Source organism: Chelon labrosus, assembly GCF_963514085.1.
Source record: "Chelon labrosus genome assembly, chromosome: 16".
Taxonomy (NCBI): Eukaryota; Metazoa; Chordata; class Actinopteri; order Mugiliformes; family Mugilidae; genus Chelon; species Chelon labrosus.
The window spans coordinates 3,159,494-3,179,029 of record NC_140349.1 but is presented as its reverse complement, the minus strand read 5'-3'; the positions used below and the strand labels follow the sequence as shown (position 1 = coordinate 3,179,029).

Genomic DNA, 19,536 nt, shown 5'->3' with positions numbered 1-19,536 from the left:
GTGAGGTCTGAAAGGGGACGGACACGTCAACAGCTATACTCAGGTAAGCTGTGGATTTATAACAATACTCAGTTGGTATCAGCAGCTGGAACCAGGCAGGATGGATCCATGCTTTCACGTTGTTTACGCCAAATTCTGCAGCAAAAGTCAAGACTGAAAAGTCCAGGAAATGTTTTTACAAACTTCTATTCCTAATTCTAGCCTCAGTTTCCAGTTATTTGACTTGACTGTTGACTTCTTATCAGCTCAGACTTATCTGTTCATTCTCCTCTGACCTCTGGCATCTTCACTGGGTATTTTCTCTTCTTCTTTTCTTTTCTCCATGAACCCTAGAGATGGTTTATCCCCAAAGAAACGGAAACTAATGACGACTGAACCTCCACAGACCTAGAGACGGTTAGAAATCCCACTAGATCAGAGGTTTTCTGAAACATCAAAGTCCTTTAAATCACCTCTCTACATTATTCTAAATCACACCTATTGACTAAGTAGATATTTGCATTTAGGACCAGTTGAACAACCTGCAACAAAACACTGATTTTAATCACGTTAACTCTGAATGACGCAGAAAGCTCCAACGTCCCGTCCCTTAAAAACACTTGATTCAGACACTTCATCCACTGCAGATATTTTTATCCACACTTTCATCCTACATGCACCCTGAAGTGGCCTCTCTCTCTTTCGCTCTCTCTCTCCACCACCTCCACACATTTCAGAGCCCTCTGGTTTCAGATGCGTCACTCTCAGAGCATGTGTTGCGCACCTGGAGCCAGGTGAGCTGTTCGTGCTTCACAAGCTCAGAAGCTAAAAAGTTGGGGGTTCATGGGGAAATTTTCTGAAGCCAACTAAAAAGTGTTTTCCAGCTGACTTTGCTGATGCACTGCTGAGAAGCATCCACTAGATGGAGCCATTTAAACGTCCCTGAACAGTCTGCGAGGCGAAGCATCAGAGGGAAAATAGATTCAAACTCAGATCACACATCGGTGGAGTCAAGCTGTTCCTCCACACTTTTCTCTCATGCACGCCAGGGTTTGTACTCTGCTGCAGATCACGGGGGGCCCCTCTTACTACTCGCACATTCCTGTCGTGTATATGTGACAGCACAATGTCACCAGATAGGACCTTCTAGGAACTGCTGCAGCAGCTGCATCTGAATCTGGAGTCAACAGGAAACACATGTATTACAGTTCAGTTTTAAGGCTCTTACTGGAGTGGGCTTGTATAAAAACATGAAACTAACATTTCATACCTAAACTGTATTACTTTGTTGGTATTTATAGCGAAGGTATGGTAGAAAATATTACATTAAACCCAGTGTGCACACATACGATGCAGAGAAATAAAGGTAGTAACTAAAATATGTGCTATATTAAGTATAATTATGCTTGTCAGGTAAATAAAAACAAGTATGCAGCAAAATATGAAATGTGTGCAATACAGGATTACAATAAAATGGTGCAAAAACTACCCAAATACTTAATCAAAAATACATATATAGTCAGTAACCAGTAAGGTTATTATTATGTCACTATTAAAAAATAAAAATAAATGTTAAAAAAGTACTTTAACGTTTTAATTTTATTATATTTTAATATAATAATATTTTAATATAATAAAATATAATAAAAATATTTTTTTGGTTTATTTTATTTACAAAAATCTTAATCTAAGAAGTAACCCACAAGAAATAAGATTCTGCATTATAAAAACAAAAATAAAAAAAACACAAAACCAAATATGTAAGTACTTTAGACGTTTAAAATGATAAATAAAATCGCTAAACTATCAACAAACAGTGAACTTTTAATGTGAGTTTTATTGACTATTAATATTTTTTTTATTTTATTACATTTGAATATCATATTTAAAAAAAAAAAAGAAATATTGAGGATTTAAATGTATTATTTTAATATATTTATTAAATTAATTTAATTACTGTTTCCTGTGAGGTAAACATGATCTTTAACGGCTCCCTCACGAGCGAAAACACCTCCTCCCCTCCACAGCCGGCCTGTCACGCGGCAGTGGCATGGGGAAGCCTGTGGGCGGAGACTCTGACCTATTTTAAGCCAATGGGAGGCCGAGAGCAGCGGCGGGTGACCTAGATTCAGCCAATCGCGGCGCGGCAGAGTCGCCGGTAGGCAACAGTCGGCGCGTGCCGGTTCCATGTGCTTCTCAGTGTTCGAGGGACAGAAACGGACAGAAAAACAAGACGAGAGACGCTTCGATTTTCAAGGGATTCAACTCGATTTAACAGCTTTAAATGCGTTTATTTTAAATCCAAAAGCCAAACGGTTAAGTATGAGTAAAAACATTAACATGTCATAGAATAAAAACTGTAATAAATTACGTTTTTAAGGTTGTATTCTTCTTGTTTTCGGCTAACAAGATGGCGGTGCTGTTTTTAGTTTTAAAACATACGTGCTGGAGAAGATAATGAAGAGGCTGTGTCTGGTCACATGTGAACACCTGATGTTTACTTTTCCCTGAGCTGCTTACTCTGTTTGTGGGTAAAACTAATCTAATTTTCCCACGTTTGCGCAGATAAGAGAGGGGAGGGGAACAAAACAACAGTGGCAAAAAGTAAACCCCCCGACGCCCCGTTTTATTTAATTTTATTTAAATTTTTATGTACCCCCTCCCTCCCCAGTCAGTGGTCTTGGCCTCCCTGTGTTTAAATGACAGCGTGAGAGAAAGAACAGAGGGGCGGGGCGTGTTCGCGGACCATCCAGGAAGGAGAGCTGCTCCTGGGGGCGTGGCTTGGCGTGTAACAGTCCCAGGTGCTGCACGCTATTGGCTCACGTTGTAAGGCGGCGTCATGTTTTAATAAATGAATGCAACGTTCAGGGGAAACGGAAAGATGAAACTACACGTATATTGTCGAAAAGCAGTTGTCAATAAAACACAATATTCAAAACTTTCCACTAAACCTTTGTATAAAATCTCTAATAATTTATGTAAAATGTAAAAAATAGTACATCTGGTTGTGTATTCGGTATCCAAAGTATATAGTTTAAAATACTGTGAAGTTTAATGTGTTTACATTAATGTGGCCGCCATCAGAGAAAGAGAGCTCTTTAGAATCCGCTGTCTTAGCATTGCAAACGTGTAAAGACAGTAAAATTAGTATATATCATGTTTAGTCCAAACTTTAGAAGAATATAATATTATAATGTCACTGTTTACATCATAAAAAGCAGCGTATTCTCATGTTTGAGTCTTAATATTAAATAGATCTGCCTATTTATTTTTGCCAAAGCGATTAACCAACAGCTAGCTGTTGATTAAAGTGGAGGCTGTGGTTCTAGTAGTCAGTGGACAACATTAATTAACAGAAACTGTTTTTAATTCAGTTTTAATTCAATCTAGTTTAACAGCACAAACTATTACGACCTTTCTGATGCTGCTTTAACATCTAACTGACAATAAAACAGCCATGACTGAAGGGGGACATATAGTGCAGGACTGTTATATTAAAATATATTCACTAGTGTACCTAATGAAGTGGCTAGTTGGCGTAAAAACACTGTGGACGCTCGGATTCACGCACGCTCCCGTGTGTCCTGAACGCAGCACGGCGGATTTCATTGGGTAAGGGGCGTGGTCGTGTGGGTAGGTGGGCGTGGCCCGCGTATGCAAACGATTCACGCCCCCAAGCGCCTTTCCCCCGTGAGCGGTGACGTCACGCGAGCAGCCCGTGTTGGTTCCAGCTGACAGGAGAGAGAGAGAGAGAGAGAGACAGAGAGAGAGAGAGAGAGAGAGCGAGGAAAATAGAGAGAAGTGTGAGGGAAAGAGAGAGAGAAAGGGAGGGAGAGAGGGAGGAAAATAAGAGCCATCAGCTCCATCTATGTGACTCTCACACTGTCGGATATTATTATTATTATTGTTTTTATTTTTTAAAGAGGGGGATCTTCTTTATTTCCTTCATCTTGTTGCATTTTCTCGCTCAAGTTTCTTTCCCTTTCTATTTTTTTTTCTTCTTCTTCCAATCGCCGCCACTCGACTCTGCTCTGCTGTTTCTAATCCTCTTTCCCGGGACTCCACACCGACGCCTTCATTTCTGCTTCTTTTTTTTAATTTTCATTTCTGCTCGTTATTGTTGTTGTTCAACTGCTCCGAGCGGATCCGAGAATCGTATCCGATCAACACCGACTGGACCGGGGATCAGCGGACCGGACCGGAGCGGACCGGACCCGTCCACCGTTCTTCTTCTTTTTATTTTCTCTCTCTCTCTGTAAGGCACCTTTGTGTTTTATTTAATCTTTAATTTATCTTCCGGTGTGAGTTTTAGTTTACCGGAGAGGACTCCTGCAGGATCAGAGGATGCATTTATTCTCGGTGAACATGCTGCCATTTTGGAGATAAATCCCCCTCTCTCTTTTTTTTCTTCCTAATTTTTTTATTTCGCCTTTTTTCTTTTGCACATTCTTCTTTCTTTCCCTCTCCATGGGGCGGGCGGTGCAGCGGGACGTCAGGTGGACATCTTGAGCTCAGCACACCTGTCCGCGCACCTTTTTGACGGCGCGCCTCTCAATTAGTGTCACTAAGTGGATTATTTTGATCTTGAACTTAGAAGTCTGCAGGTTGCTCCACGCAGCCTCCTCCTCCTCCCCCTCACCTCCCTCCTCCTTCACTAAGTTATGTCAAGGCCTCTCGCTCAGCTCCTGCCGCCGGATCTCCCTGCCGGGGCCACCAGCCCCCAGTTTGGGGCCAGCAACCCGGCTGGAAGTGGGCCCCAAGGCGGACACCTGACCTCCATGACCAACCTGAAGTCACTGCTCCAGCTGCCAATCAAGGCCGACCAGAGAGTTGCCAAGGACTGCTGCGGGATGAAAGGTGAGTTTCTCTTTTTTTTTTTTTTTTTTTTTTTAATGTGTGCACGTGTGCGTGTACACGTGCGCGCGCATGTGTGAGTAGAAAGGGGTGGGGGGGGGGGGTTGAAGTTTCTTAAAGGGGAACACCAACAAGTCTGTGCAGGGATATCATGAACTTTTAATCTCATCCAGTCAGATTAGAAGTGCAACATTGATCTGTTGGTTGTGTGTGTGTTGGTTGTTTGGAGATTAAATTGCATCAAACTTTAATTTGCATGCGCCGTGGACACATTAAAACCCCCGCAGACATTTTATTTTTACATCTGTGAAAGGAAGTGCAAGTGAAAGCGACTAAAATCTTGAGAATTTCTTTGTTGCTCTCAATATATTTGCAGATTTCCGAAGCTTTTAGTGCACGCTCGTTGCTATTTATGAGATTTAACACATAATTTCACATGTATATAATCGCCAGCTGCAGCCCTGACTGTACAACTGCAGCGGTCTTTAAAGAGCCTCTGCAGAAATATCACAGGAATATTAGAAGGATTATTCATACCTCTGTGTGTGTGTGTGTGTGTGTGTGTGTGTGTGCATGTGACTGAGTGGGTAGGTGTGATTGTAAAAGACAGAGGTCCTGCTTATCCAGCACACTCACATGTTTTCACTTCTCTCCCTCTGGCCTGCTGGATTTTCCTTTTTTCCTACATTAAATGCTTATTTTTTTGCATTCGGTTGTGAAATGAAAAGATGTAGAGAGGAAACACGGCCGAGTCAAAGCTGCAGCAGCAGCAGCGGCGGCGGCAGTCGTTGCTGCTGGATATGATTCTCTTGTCTGTTTAAATAAAGCCTTCTGAGTGGGATTGAATTGTTTCCCATCCACCAGCTGCCATGACAAATATTAACCAGGCTGCCTCTTCCTCCTCACAACTCCTCATCAGCTGCTGTCACACACACACACACACACACACACACACATATATATTTATATATTGTAGTTTTCTTGTATGTGCATTGACTCCTCTGACAGTGGCTCTTACATTAAATCTAAATTCATAAAATAGTGAGGTGTAGATGTAAAGAAGCAGTGTTCATGCAGGTTGGAGGCCCCTGGTGGCTGCTTGGTGCAACTGCAGCCTTTTCCTTTTTTCTTTTTTTTTGTTCCTGTGCATGAAGAGGAGGAGGAGGAGGAGGAGGAGGAGGAGGAGGAGGAGGAGATGATGGTGAGCACAGCTGACAGCCTCTCCATGGAGTCACAAAGCAGCTCAAAGGCCCCAGTCCCCTAATGATGAGCGATGCATTCAGGGGCCTTAAGTTTTTTATTTATTTTTTGGTGACGTTTTCGTCTTCTCTTCTCTTCTCGTCCCCCCCCCCCCCCCACCTTCTCTCTCGATGCTGGTGCAGATGAGTGGATGTTTCACTCCTTCCTCGCTCTCCTCTCCCCTGGCTAGCTTTGTTTGACGCCTTCACAAACACCCACTCACTCTCCCTCTCTCTCCCTCTCTCCCTCTCTCTCCCTCTCTCTCCTTCTCTCTCTGTTCTTCCTCTCACACTTTCCTGTCTTGCTCTCTCCTCGTCAGATCACGCCGTCGTCTTCCACCGTGCTCCCTCGGCTGATTTACATTTTCTCAGGCTTTGTCTTCCTCCTCCTCCTCTCATCATCCAAAATTTGCCAAAGCCATCCATTTGCATGCATCTCTCTCTCTCTCTCTCTCTCTCTTCCTCTCTTCCTCTCTTCCTCTCTCTCCTCTTCCCTCCGTTGTAAATCTCTTTTGTTGCTCATCTCTCTCAGATTTGCATAGATCATCTCTCTCTCCTATCACTGCAACATTTCCTCTCCTCTGCGGTCAGGTCACCCTCTGTCAGTCTCTAATGACTTGTCCACTTCAGTTCAAAGTGTCGCCATTACTTTGATTAAACTGTGTCACTTCCACTTATGCCCCCCCCACCCTCCCCCACCTCACCCTCCCCATCCATTTGCCCTCTTGCTGCTCTTAACAAAAATGATTTCCCATTTCTTTTGATGGCTTTGGCCTCTGCTGCTCCCTTCCTTCCTTTCCCTTCTTTTGCAATTTGTGCCGCTGAATTACGGATAATGGAAGACGTTAGCATCATGCTAGCTAATACTGTTCTGGAATAGCGGTGCCTGCAAACATATACCACTATGAAGTCTAAGGCAGTGGTATATAAACAGTGACAGTTGCTGTATCTACATTTATCAGTTGCATCTCTTTTCCCTTCTTATGCTAACAGTTGTTGCTTTCTTGCACAGTCCCGTGAGAAAAGCTAACATTAGCTACCTTGGAGGCTAGCCTAGCTTAAAACCATACGTGCAGGCATCTTAAAATGCTAGCATATCATATCATATCAGCCAAACTGTTGTCTATTGGCATTGTTAGCATTTTTATTTCTTATGGAGGATGTTAGCATCATGCTAGCTAATTGTGTTTTTGGTTTACCGGTGCCTTCAAGTACCAAAGTCATTCCTTCACGTTGATATGACTTCTAATGCCGTGTCAACAGTATAAGCATTAAATGTTATCACTTGCTAACATCTTATGCTAACAGTTGCTGTTTTCTTGTTTTCAGTCCCTTGGAAAAGCTAACATTAGCTTCATTGAAGGCTAGCCTAGCTTTAAAGTATATGTGAAAGCATGTCAAGCGTTGATATTAAACACTTAGACAAAATATTCCTACTGTTTTTATGACTGAAGGTGTTAGCATCATGCTAGCTAAATAGTGTTTTGGTATAGCAGTCATTCCTTCACGCTGATATTGTCTTGTATACCATGAAGTCGACTGCGGTGCTATATAAACAGATGTCATGATACGGTCTGTTTGGTTTTTCTGATGTTTCCTGATTTACTTTGTAATCAGTTTTCTTGTTTGATTTAAGTTTTACTTCCTGTCTGTCTCTAATTCCACTCACCTGTCTTGCCTTGTGCCTTTTGTCTACATGCTCCGCCCCTTGTCAGTCTCACCTGTCGCTGGTTATTCCATGTGTGACTTCATATATTAGTCGGACTTTCCTTGCTATGACACAATGACAAGGGTTGGGTTTTACTTCAGTTGCATTTCTGTTCCCTTCTTATGCTAACAGCTGTTGTTTTCTTGCACAGTCCAGTGAGAAAAGCTAACATTAGTTATATTGGAGGCTAGCCTAGCTTAAAAGCTTACATGACGGCATCTTAAAATGCCAACATAGCTCTGGAAATAGTACACTCAGCCAAATTATTGTCTATTGGCGTTATTACTGTTTTTTTATTTCTTATGGAGGATGTTAGCATCATGCTAGCTAATCGTGTTTCTGGTTTACCGGTGCCTTCAAGTACCAAAGTCACTCCTTAATGTTGATACGAAGTCTAATGTGGTGCTATCTAAACGGTGTATTATATATTTTATCAGTTGCTAAGGTCTTATGCTAACAGTCGCTGTTGAGAAAAGCTAACATTAGCTACATTGAAGGCTAGCCTAGCTTGAAAGCATACATAAAAGCATCTCAAACTGCTAGCATAGCTAAAAAATAAGCGTCGCAATTAAACATTGAGCTAAAAATATTGCTACTGTTTTTAATGCCAATGGAAGATGCATAGCTAGCATCATGCTAGCTAACAGTGTTTTGGTATAGCAGTCATTCCTTCACGCTGATATTGTCTTGTATACCATGAAGTCGACTGCGGTGCTATATAAACAGATGTCATGATACGGTCTGTTTGGTTTTTCTGGTGTTTCCTGATTTACTTTGTAATCAGTTTTCTTGTTTGATTTAAGTTTTACTTCCTGGGTGTCTCTAACTCCACTCACCTGTCTTGCCTTGTGTCTTTTGTCTACGTGCTCCGCCCCTCGTTGGTCTCACCTGTCCCTGGTTATTCCACGTGTCACTTCATATATTAGTCGGACTTTCCTTGCTATGACACAATGACAAGGGTTGGGTTTTACTTCACTTACATCTTTTTTCCCTTCTTATGCTAACAGCTGTTGTTTTCTTGCACAGTCCCGTGAGAAAAGCTAACATTAGTTATATTGGAGGCTAGCCTAGCTTAAAAGCTTACGTGAAGGCATCTTAAAATGCTAGCATAGCTCTGGAAATAATACACTCAGCCAAATGATTGTCTATTAGTGTTGTTTGCGTTTTTATTTCTTATGGAGGATGTTAGCATCATGCCAGCTAATCGTGTTTGGTTTACCGGTGCCTTCAAGTACCAAAGTCACTCCTTAATGTTGATACGAACTCTAATGTGGCGCTATCCAAACGGTGTATATAATATTATATATTTTATCAGTTGCTAAGGTCTTATGCCAACAGTCGCTGTTGAGAAAAGCAAACATTAGCTACATTGAAGGCTAGCCTAGCTTAAAAGCATACATGAAAGCATCACAAACTGCCGGCTTAGCTATAAAAATAAGCGTCGCAATTAAACATTGAGCTAAAAATATTGCTACTGTTGTTTTTATTGCCAATGGATGGTGCATAGCTAGCATCGTTCATTCATGCTGCTATTGTCTACCAACAAGCCGGCTGATGTCATGGCACGGTCTGTTTGGTTTTTCTGGTGTTTCCTGTTTTACTTTGTAATCAGTTTTCTTGTTTGATTTAAGTTTTACTTCCTGGGTGTCTCTAATTCCACTCACCTGTCTTTGCCTTGTGTCTTTTGTCTGCGTGCTCCGCCCCTCGTTGGTCTCACCTGTCGCCGGTTATTCCATGTGTCACCATATATTAGCCTGACTTTTCTCGCTATGAAGCAATGACAGGTGTTGGGTTTTACTTCAGTTGCATCTCTTTTCCCGTGCTTAAACTCTCATCTTTAATTTGTTGTGCGACACCATTAACAGCTTTATTTTCCTGCAAACAAGTGTTGCAGATACTCTGTTTATGGTCTTTAAATTTCCAAATGGATTTTGCACGAAGAGAAAGATGCTCCTGTCTTTTTATTCTTAAGTTCCTTTAAATCTAATTTTCTAGCGTCCCCCCTGTTCTCCCCCCTGTTCTCCCCCCGCTCTCATTCCAGCCCAGTTAACTATGCTCTTTTATGACTATTTTATCAGGCTCCATTATTCAGCGTGCCATTTATTCAATATTCGCTTGTGGCGGTGTAATTCTTTAGAATAATATTCCTCCAACACGGTCAGACTGCAAAACAATCATTCTATTTTTTGTTTCCATACTCAATTACCATCCTGATTAAACTGTTGGATTTCCTTTAGTTGTTTTTTTTATGTGATGGTTTATTGATGACTGAAGTCCATATCTATCTTTCCATTGGACTCCATCCCAATGGACTCAGCGAGGTCAGAGCACAGGGTTGCTCAACTTAACTTTATTTATAGATTCCTTTTAATGATTGCAGCTAAGTGCTCTGCAGAAAGCCAGGCGATAGCGGCAGCGGTGGCAGAATAAAACTCTGTTTGCTAAAATGATTTTCTCACAAAGTAGCGTCTGATTTTAAAGCAACTTAACACACGAGCTGAATATCTATTTAGTGCCTTGCTCAAGGGCTCAAAGAGGACAATTTCTCGAGCTGTGCACCAGCTGAAGTGAACCTGTGCAAGCTTTACTTAAACTGCAGCTTTTTAATGGGCCTTCCTGAACAAACATGAGTGGACACATGTTGCGTTGCATTAGCCCGACAGTACTTCGTGCAGCGTTTAATTCAAACGTCAATAAATCATTGAGGACTTAGTTTGCGGACAGTGTAATTACAGTAAACGAACCAGACCTCTGTGGGTGAGATTATCAACCTTTTACTGTGCGGTTAGAGACACACATGGAGGAATGTATCTTTCACCGTCTGGCGCTCAAACTCCACATTTCTAGCTGCATAGTTTCAGCTTATCTCACCTTGTCGGAGTGGAAACGAGTTATCGGCTCTTATCTTTCCTTCTGCCCTTCAACACAAACACAGTAAAAGAGAGGAAGAACCAGTTGCATTGCCATCTTTGGTGTAAGAGGCTCAATGTAAGACATGTCTCGCCCTCCCTTCTCCCCAGACAAAGACAAGCCTCTGGACTCTGATGAAGACTCGCTGGGTGTCGGTGCCGGAGGCCCCGGCGGGCCGGGAGGAGCCCCGGGCTCCGGCACGCTGCGAAACAACTCCCAGTCAGCCTTCCTGGGCCCCCTGCTGTGGGAGAGGACCCTGCCGTGCGACGGGGGCCTGTTCCAGCTGCAGTACATGGACCTGGAGGAGTTCCTGACAGAGAACGGGATGGGGATGCACAGCAACGGGCCCAGCTCCGCCAGCGCCCAGATCCCCTCCCAGGTGAGACTGGTAAAACCGCACTGCTGCACAAACCACGCTTCGGCCTCACCAACCCTGCAGGAACAAGCCCATTTATTAAGAGGCTAAACAAGCAACAACATTAGAAACTAAAGACATTCAGATGTGATTGTGCAACAGACCAGAAACCAGAACACTGTAAAACACTTGGAGCCGCCCCAGAGTCATTGTTCCCTCAGAAGAATAACAATGCTGGCATGTGAGCTAATCTGCTAGCGAGACCAGCTAATCTTAATCAACCCTCTGCATCACGTCATATTACAAAAAAAGTTGTAATGTCGCTTCAGTTTACAGATTTGTTTGCAGCAATAACAAGATGCATTTCCTGTTTTTATGCACATTTCAATTTCAGATAAAAAAAAAAGACCGGAAAAGCAGGAAATTAAAAACATACCAAAAACGATTAGACTAACACGACAGATCCTGATGAATTACAAACAAAGTCCAGACCAAAAATCCTCAACTATAAATTTTGTGGTCAGAGGAACTTAGAGCTGACTCCCAGACTAGAACCAACAACTAAATAATGACGAATGTGACTCCAGCGGACACTGGAAAACATTACAGAAAAAACATTACAGCAGATGATAGTATCAGATCTGTGCAGCCTGATGAGGAGATGTTAGCACTGTCCAACTAAAAACATTTAATCGTGACTAATCAGTTTTGGGCGTCTTACTTCCCTCTGCAAAGTAGATTTATTTGCTACGACCGCACTTCAAATCCTGCTTGCTTTCCAATAAAGAAATAAATAAAACTGTTGGCCCTAATTAATATAAGTTTCTGATTTTCACAGTTTAAAGTTTGATTTCTATCTTGCTGTGCCCTCTTCTTCTTCAACAAACGTGCACAAACCAGCTCCCAACATTTGCAGCTCAGCACTAATTCACATTTTCTCGCCCTGATTTTCTTGAAGTGAGTCCAATATCCGAATAGGAATCTAAATGTCTTGTTGGCTGAGCTCTATATTTACCTCCCTGGGTGTGTTGGCCAAACATCTGTCATATCTGAAGCGCTGCCGGTTCAAACACCAGGTGGCCTAAGCAGTTTTTTTTCTTTCTTCGGCTAATGTTAATAAGAGCGGCAAAGAGTAGTCACCACACATCTACTGCAGACGTATGAGTGGTGTCGTAGATTCAGGAGTTAACAATATCACAGCTACAGCTTCACATCCGGCCGAGGCAGCTGCTTGCTGCCGCTGGCCGGCCGGCGCAGCTCGGCCTTTCTGAAAGGTGGAATGAGCAATAAGCAAATCATGTAGAGCATCACATCACCGCTGCTTTCTGTAGAGTAGCTCCAACATATGCTAATAGGGATTTAAGAAATACTTCAAGGGAAATGAAGTCAGAATAAGAGTCTGGTAACTGGGTAGTCCTCCAACTAATCAGAGCCAGAGTAGTTGTAAACTAATTCAACTCCATGCCATTTAGATGACGTCTATGACTACTGTTACTCTTCTGTCCATCACCACACTAAGCCCTGCCCCCTAACAATTTGATTGGCAGTCAGTTATCGTAATCAGTTCCCAACGGAGAGACTCCAGACCAAGATAATATATGAACATTAGAAAAATATATAACATTTTGAATATTATAACAGAAAGATGCAAGGTTAGGCTTGGTTTCCATTAGCTTCTGTTGTTAGCCACATGTGCTAACGTGACGTTGATGCAACCTTTACCTAGTATGAGTCTGGTAACATTTGGATGTCATTATGGGGCCTCCTCAATACCTTTGTTGTTAGCTAATTCAACTCCACGTGTACGACTACTGTTACTCTTCTGTCCATCACCACATTAAGCCCCGCCTCCAAATGATCTGACTGGCCCGACAGATCTTTACCTGAGCATAGTCAGTTCCCAACGGAGAGACTCCAGAACAAACTTTTCGTCCAGAAAACCTAGGAGGAAGTTGGAGTTAGCTTCCGGGTTAGCTTCACCTTAGCTTCACTAGCTAATGCGTCCGAACCTTTTCTAACACATTTTCGAACACATTTTCTCTTTTTCCCAGAGCTCCCAGTCGGCGGTGCCAAACCAGAGCTCCCAGTGTCCCCCCACCTCCCCTCCGCCATGCTCCTCCTCATCCTCCTCCATGTCCTCTTCGTCATCCTCTTCCTCACTGCTCGGATTGGAGACCGTCCAGCCACAGCCACCACCGCCGGCGCCACCTCAGCAGCAGCAAGGCATGATGGGAGGACCGGAGTGTCTACATGGTAAGAGATGATTCATTTGGGCTCTTGGTTGGACAAAGTGAAGCTGTTGTTGCCTATTTTCTTTATCGGCAAAATAATTAATTGATGATTTGGGGACATTGGCAGAAAACAAAACCCATAAGCTGGGAGGACATCTGTGGAAACTGGTGGTGCTATTGAGGAGTTTTATCCCACTCTGATCCGCCCCAAAGACCTTTAAGGAGAAGGTGGTTGTAGGATTAGATTTTAAAATGAGAGAACGCTTCTTATTGAAGCTGAAAAGCGAGATCAAAAACCGTCACGTGTGAAGACGTCCCTGCACCAGCCGACACCGCCAGGCACACATGAAGCTGCACATGCAGAGGCCTTGATGTGATCAGGCTGTAATGAGGACCCAGACCCACGGTGCATGGACTACATTAACTAACCATCCCGAGCCTCCAACACTAACCTAATTACATCTCAGTGCGGTAAACGGCTGACACCCTGTCCTCCGGCCCTCCTACACTCCCTCCGCCAGCCTGTTCTCATCCCTCACATATTCATAATTTATTGTTTCCTCTCTCCGCTGCGTTTGATGTGAACCAGAACTGCCAGAACACACAGGACTCCGAGTCTGTCTGTTTGTCTGTCTTTTATTTATTTCTTTTGGAGACTTCAGCATCTCTGACTAATTGAAAGCAACGGTGGAGCTGACCGTCGTGGTTTTTGTCCCGCGAGCGCTCCAGTGATTTATTTATTGACGACCTGATTGCTGTCGGTGTGAATGTTCAGCGCGGACGCGTCGACGTTTAAGGGAAGGAACGAGACGGAGGGAGAAACATCTCAGTGGTGACTCATCAGAGAATGGACAGAGGGTGTCCTGTGGTGTCTGGCAACACAATGATGTTAGTGTGGGGGGGGGGGGTCATCCCACAGATACTTGATCAGTTTGGGATCTAGTGAATTTGGAGGCCAGGTCAACACCTTGTTCTGTTCTTCATGCTTATTGAGTTGTTCCTAAACTGTTTTTGTGGCTGCATCCTGCTGGGGATGGCTGCTGCCATCAAGGAGTGTCATTGGGGGGGGGTGTCCGGTCTGGTCTAGGTGGGTGCTACATGTCAACACGAATGCCAGGTTTAAACGTTTCCCAGCAGAACATTGAATATGTCGAATATGTTGAAGATGGCTTAAATGTCATTTACTTCTCCTGTCAGTGGTTTTAATGTTGTGGCTGATTGGTGTACGTGCGATATGTTGTAATGCATAGATTAAACACTGTGTTGTGAAATGGACAAAAGTTTGAGAGCCACTGAGAGACATTAGTCTGGTTAGTTAATGAGTGATGAGATTCGGCGGTGTCCAAACTTCCACATTAAATTTAGATTAGATCAGAGACACAGCTCGGGGAGTTATAAAGATGGAGGTGGAAGTTGTTTCTGCTTAGAAGAAGAAGAAGAAGAAGAAGTGAGACGCTATAAAGCTAGCCATTGCATATTTAGTTTAAACAGATTTTCCACCTCTGAGCAACGCGATCAGCTGCTCTTCACGTGTTCTCGCTCGCCTGCGTCGTTCGTCGCGGCTGGAGCCGGCGACTTAGTCTTTTTATTCTGAGTCATGAGCTGCAGAGCGAAGAGGAACTGTTGGGAAATGAGATGCACAGAGAGAAGGAGAGAGAGAGGAAGCAGCAGCAGCAGAACTAGAGGAGAGAATAGCAGTGCTGCTGCTGCTGCTGCTGCAAGGCCTCCTATCTGCCTCCGAGTGTCTATGAATATCCAGCATCAGTGCGCTGCTGAACTTCCAGCCTGCATATGAGAGTGTCCTCTTTGTTTCGGCATTTGCATGGAACTATGTTGGCTCTAATGTGAACATGCTTTCATCTTCCTCCCTCTCTCTGTGTGTGTGTGTGTGTGTGTGTGTGCGCTCTTTATTCTGAATTATAAACACGTGACTGCGCTGAGCATGATGCATCCAGCCAGAAATCCCTGAGGTCGTCGCTGAGCTGAAGTGTTACTACAGAGCTGCAAAGAGAAAGAGAGAGAGAGAGAAAGAGATGGAAAATAGACTGGAAATAATAATCTCATCCACATGCACATGTTTTACTTTGATTTTAATTCATTCTGGGCAGAGAGGAGAGGAGGAGAGGGAGAGAGAACACAAATATATGGATGCAGCTGTGGCTTGTTTTTATTTTTTTTTTAAATAGTCACATTTACTGATGGTGCAAATTGAGGTTCCTCACACCGGACACTTAAAACAGCAGCTGTGGTCAGACAACTGCAGGAAGCAAATGTTGTGAAGTTGTGGTTTGAAACCGTCAGTTTCTAATGCCCACATGATTCTCTGCTGCAGACAACTCTGAACGCAGTCCTGTTGTTGTGAACAATCTGCAAGAATGAAGAAATCTAGAAATAAAGAAAGCTCCTGATCGTGTCCCTCATGGCTTTATTAATATACCTGGATGCTAATGTTCCTCCAGACTGACCAATCAGACGTAGAGAGGTGGAATAAACGTTTACCAATCATCAGAAACATGGAGATAGAAAAACAAGATGAACCAAGATGGAATCCATGTGGACAGAGACGATGGAGACAATGTGGAGACATCTTGGTTCATCTTCTTCTACTGAATCAAATCAGGGTTAATGGAGATAAAGATGGAGGAAACATTCTCAACTTTCTTCTTCTCCTCCTTCTTCTCGTCCCTTTTGACCCGTCTCATTTTTCTTCATCCTCCTCTTTCTCCTCCTCTTGCTCATCTTCTTCTACTCTATCAATTCCTTCCTGCTCCTCTTTCTTTATCTACCCCTCCATTTCCTTCTTCTTCTCGTCCCTTTTGACCTTTCTCATTCTTCATTATCCTCGTCTTTCTTCTTCTTCTTCTCCTCCTCTTGCTCATCTTCTTCTATTCTATCTTCTTCTATGTAGGAGCAAATTCTCCTTCTTCTTCTTGTTCTTCCTGCTCTTCATCTTTCTTTTCTACTCCTCCATTTCCTCCTCCTCCCTTTTTTGACCCTTCTCTTTCTTCTCCATCCTCATCTTTCTTCTTCTTCTACTCATTTAATTCATGGTCAGAGATGATCTTCCTCTCCCCATCCTTCTTTTTCTTCGTGCTCATCCTCTCTCCTTTTCTACTCCTCCCACTATTTTCTTCTTCTCTTCCTCCTCCTCACCCATTTTGACCCTTCTCATTCTTCTTCATCCTCATCTTTCTTCTTCTTCTCATCCTCCTTCTTCCTCCTCCTCTTGCTCATCTTCTACGCTATCAATTCAGTTTTGGAGATGATGTAGGAACAAATCTCCTCCTCTCTCTTCCTCCTTTATCTTCTTATTTATCTTCTCCTCATCCCATTTTGACCCTTCTTATTCTTCTTCATCCTCATCTTTCTTCTTCTTCTAATCCTCTTGGTCATCTTCTTCAATGCTATCAATTCAGTTTTGGAGATAAAAGATGTAGGAACAAATTCTCCTCCTTCTACTCCTTATCATTCTTCCTGCTCTTCATCTTTCTTCTTCTTCCTCCTCCTCCTCCTTTTACTCACCTTCTTCTATTAAATCAATCCAGTGCTTTGGAGATAAAGTTGGAAAAACAAATTCTCCAGAGTCCAGAACCACCTCGTGATTCTTTTCATCCAAACAAACTGAGTTACAAACAGAAAAGTGAACATTAGTGATTAAAGATGTCAGAATCTGTACGAAGCTGAATGTGAAGCTGAATGACGAGAAACCGTGAAGCTCGTAGTTCACGTGAGGCTGCAGCTCTGACACTTTCCGGGTCGGTTCAGTCAGTCAGTCAGAAACCTTCCTAATCAAACACAGACTTTCCCACCAGCCTTGTTCGTTCCTGGAGGATTCACAAACTCATTGAACTGTAGCATCTGCTTCACAAACTCTCGTTTTAGTGACGATCCGCCGCTGAACTGGAGAAACAAACGGGTTAACAAATAAATGTTTGAATTTGACTCAGTGACGTCAGCTAGTTAGACAGTTTGAAAGAAAGAAAACAATATGAAATAAAACACCTGGAAAGATAAAGGAAGAATCCACATATCTGAACGACTCCTCAGATCTAATCAGCCGGTCTTTAGCCCGAGGCTGAACGGTCCACCGGTTGTTTTCTTTGTCTTGCAGACTGAACTGGTGAAAGCAGAAGTGGTGAAGCTCCAGTGGGAAGTGCAGACAAAAATAAACATGAGAATATGGCCTCTGTATGTTTATAGGAACACAAACAGGCCAACAAACCAGAGTTTATACACACAGGATCTAAACTGGGATCTTTTCAGCGTCTGATTTTTATAAGTTAAGTCGTTGCTTTACCCTCAGCTCTGATTGGTTGCAGGACTGTCCAGTTGTTGCAGAGTTGTTGTTTTCAGCTGAAACACGCAAGAATTGAGTCTGGCTACACCAGGCTAAGCTCAGGCTGTATAAACGTCACATTAGCACATGTAGCTAACAATGGAAGCTAATGGAAACCAAGCCTAACTAATGCGTTTTTCTGTTTTCTGTAACATTCATTCATTTTCTGTAACCGTTTGTCCTCTGGATGGTCTCGGGGGTTGGGGATGCTAAGGCCTATCCCAGCTGTGGATTGGGCGAGAGGCGGGGTTCATCCCGGCCAGGTCGCCAGTCACCTACGGCCAATTTAGAATCACCAATGAACCTAACCAGCATGTCTTTAAACTCTCTCTGCTTTAAACCGGGGACGCCGCTTCACCTCAAACTTAAACCCAAAAACCGTCGTCTGGACTGAACGACTGCGAGATAAACCCTCCGGGAAGCGTCCAACAGTCAAATGAGAAGGCGAACGCTGCAGCTTCTAAACATAAATGGAGTTTAAACGTGAGCCGTCTGCGGCGAGGGAGCTGTCTCTTTAACAGAGCGGGATAATGCCGTGCTGAGGCAGCTGGTGATTTAACATTCAGGACTGTGATTAATCCTGGGGAGGCAAGAGTTAAACAAGACACTGACTCTGCACTCTGTAACACTGCACAGAAAGAGAGAGGGAGACAGGGAGGAGGGAGGGAGGGAGGGAGGGAGGGAGGAGAGGGAGAGAGAGTTGGCTTTGCATGTTTTGAAATCTCTCTCTCTCTTTCCGTCGCTCACACGCTCGGGCCATGTGCGGCCGCCACGTCACGTGCCGCTGCAGAAAGCACTGGGCCGAGAGAGGCGGCGTGCAACCAGAGGGGAAGGGAGGGGCTGGGGGGGGGGGGGGGGGGGGGGAGGAGGAGGAGGAAAGGGTGAGCGAGGTAGAGGGACAATGGAGGGAGGCTAGGAGAGAGAGAGAGGGAGAGAGGAAACGGAGAAGATTAGAGAAGGAATAAACAGTCGGGACGAGGAGGTTTTAATGATGGCAGCACGGATCCAAAAATATGTGAATGCACATCTTCTCTTTATTACAAACGTTATTTAACAACAGCAGCTGAATGCGACGAGAGCAGGCCGTCGGATGCACAGCCTCGTTTTGCAAAAAGCACAATGACCTTTAAAGAAGTAGTGATTCATCTGACCTTTTTTATTTATTTTTTTTGATCGTCTCTGGTTTAAAGGCAAAGCTGCACGCCTCCCCCTCCTCCCCCTCCTCCCCCTCCCCCTCCCCCCCACCCTCTCATCCTTCGTTGAAAATCACACGGATACATCAGCTGTGATAATCTGTTTTTTTTATCCTCCTCGTCCTAAACTGACTCTCCTGCGTTCTGATTGGTTTAAACCGAGGTTTTCTTGTGACTTTTTTTCCATCTGCAGTAACGCGCCATTTAGATTTCATTACAGGGCGTGTTTCAGTCGATACTGAGGCAATAAAAACATCTATCGGACGGTTTTGTCACGTTCGTCCTCTTGTTTCGGACTTCTCTGACGGCAGCCATTTTATTTGGTTGTAAACTAAGTCGACTTCCTCTTCTGTCTCTACCTGGTCGGCCTTAAGCAGATGGGTTCCTCCGTATGAGCTTAAGGCTTAAGGTTCTGCTCGAGTTTTTCTTGCCACCGTCGCCTTCAGGCTGCTCTGGGGGTTTCAGACTGGATGTTGTAAAGCGTCTTGAGACAGTTTGTATTGTTATTGACGCTATATAAATAAAACTTTAAAATTTTGTCTGTCACCACGTAAAGCCCTGTCCCCCAGAAGATTTGATGCATGTTTGTAGCTGCAACTCTATTAGCAGGAGCATAACCAGTTCCCAACGGAGTGACAAACTTTCTGCAACAAAAAAATAAATATTTGAGCGAGTCTAATGAAGTTGGTCTTGCTGGTGAGGAAATGCAATCGTCTTGATGTTTCATTTTGA

General features: G+C 43.6%; 1 protein-coding gene across 1 annotated transcript in view; it reads left to right on the top strand.

Moving 5' to 3' along the window:
* Positions 1-3,812: 3,812 nt before the first annotated feature.
* dbpa (D site albumin promoter binding protein a) overlaps positions 3,813-19,536 on the top strand; it is a 32,906-nt gene continuing 17,182 nt past the window's right edge. Inside the window, exons 1-3 of the mRNA XM_084563599.1 lie at positions 3,813-4,836; positions 10,800-11,068; positions 13,096-13,297. Of these exons, the coding sequence (XP_084419725.1) occupies positions 4,641-4,836; positions 10,800-11,068; positions 13,096-13,297 (667 nt within the window). The 5' untranslated portion in view covers positions 3,813-4,640. The remainder of the gene's footprint in view (positions 4,837-10,799; positions 11,069-13,095; positions 13,298-19,536) is intronic.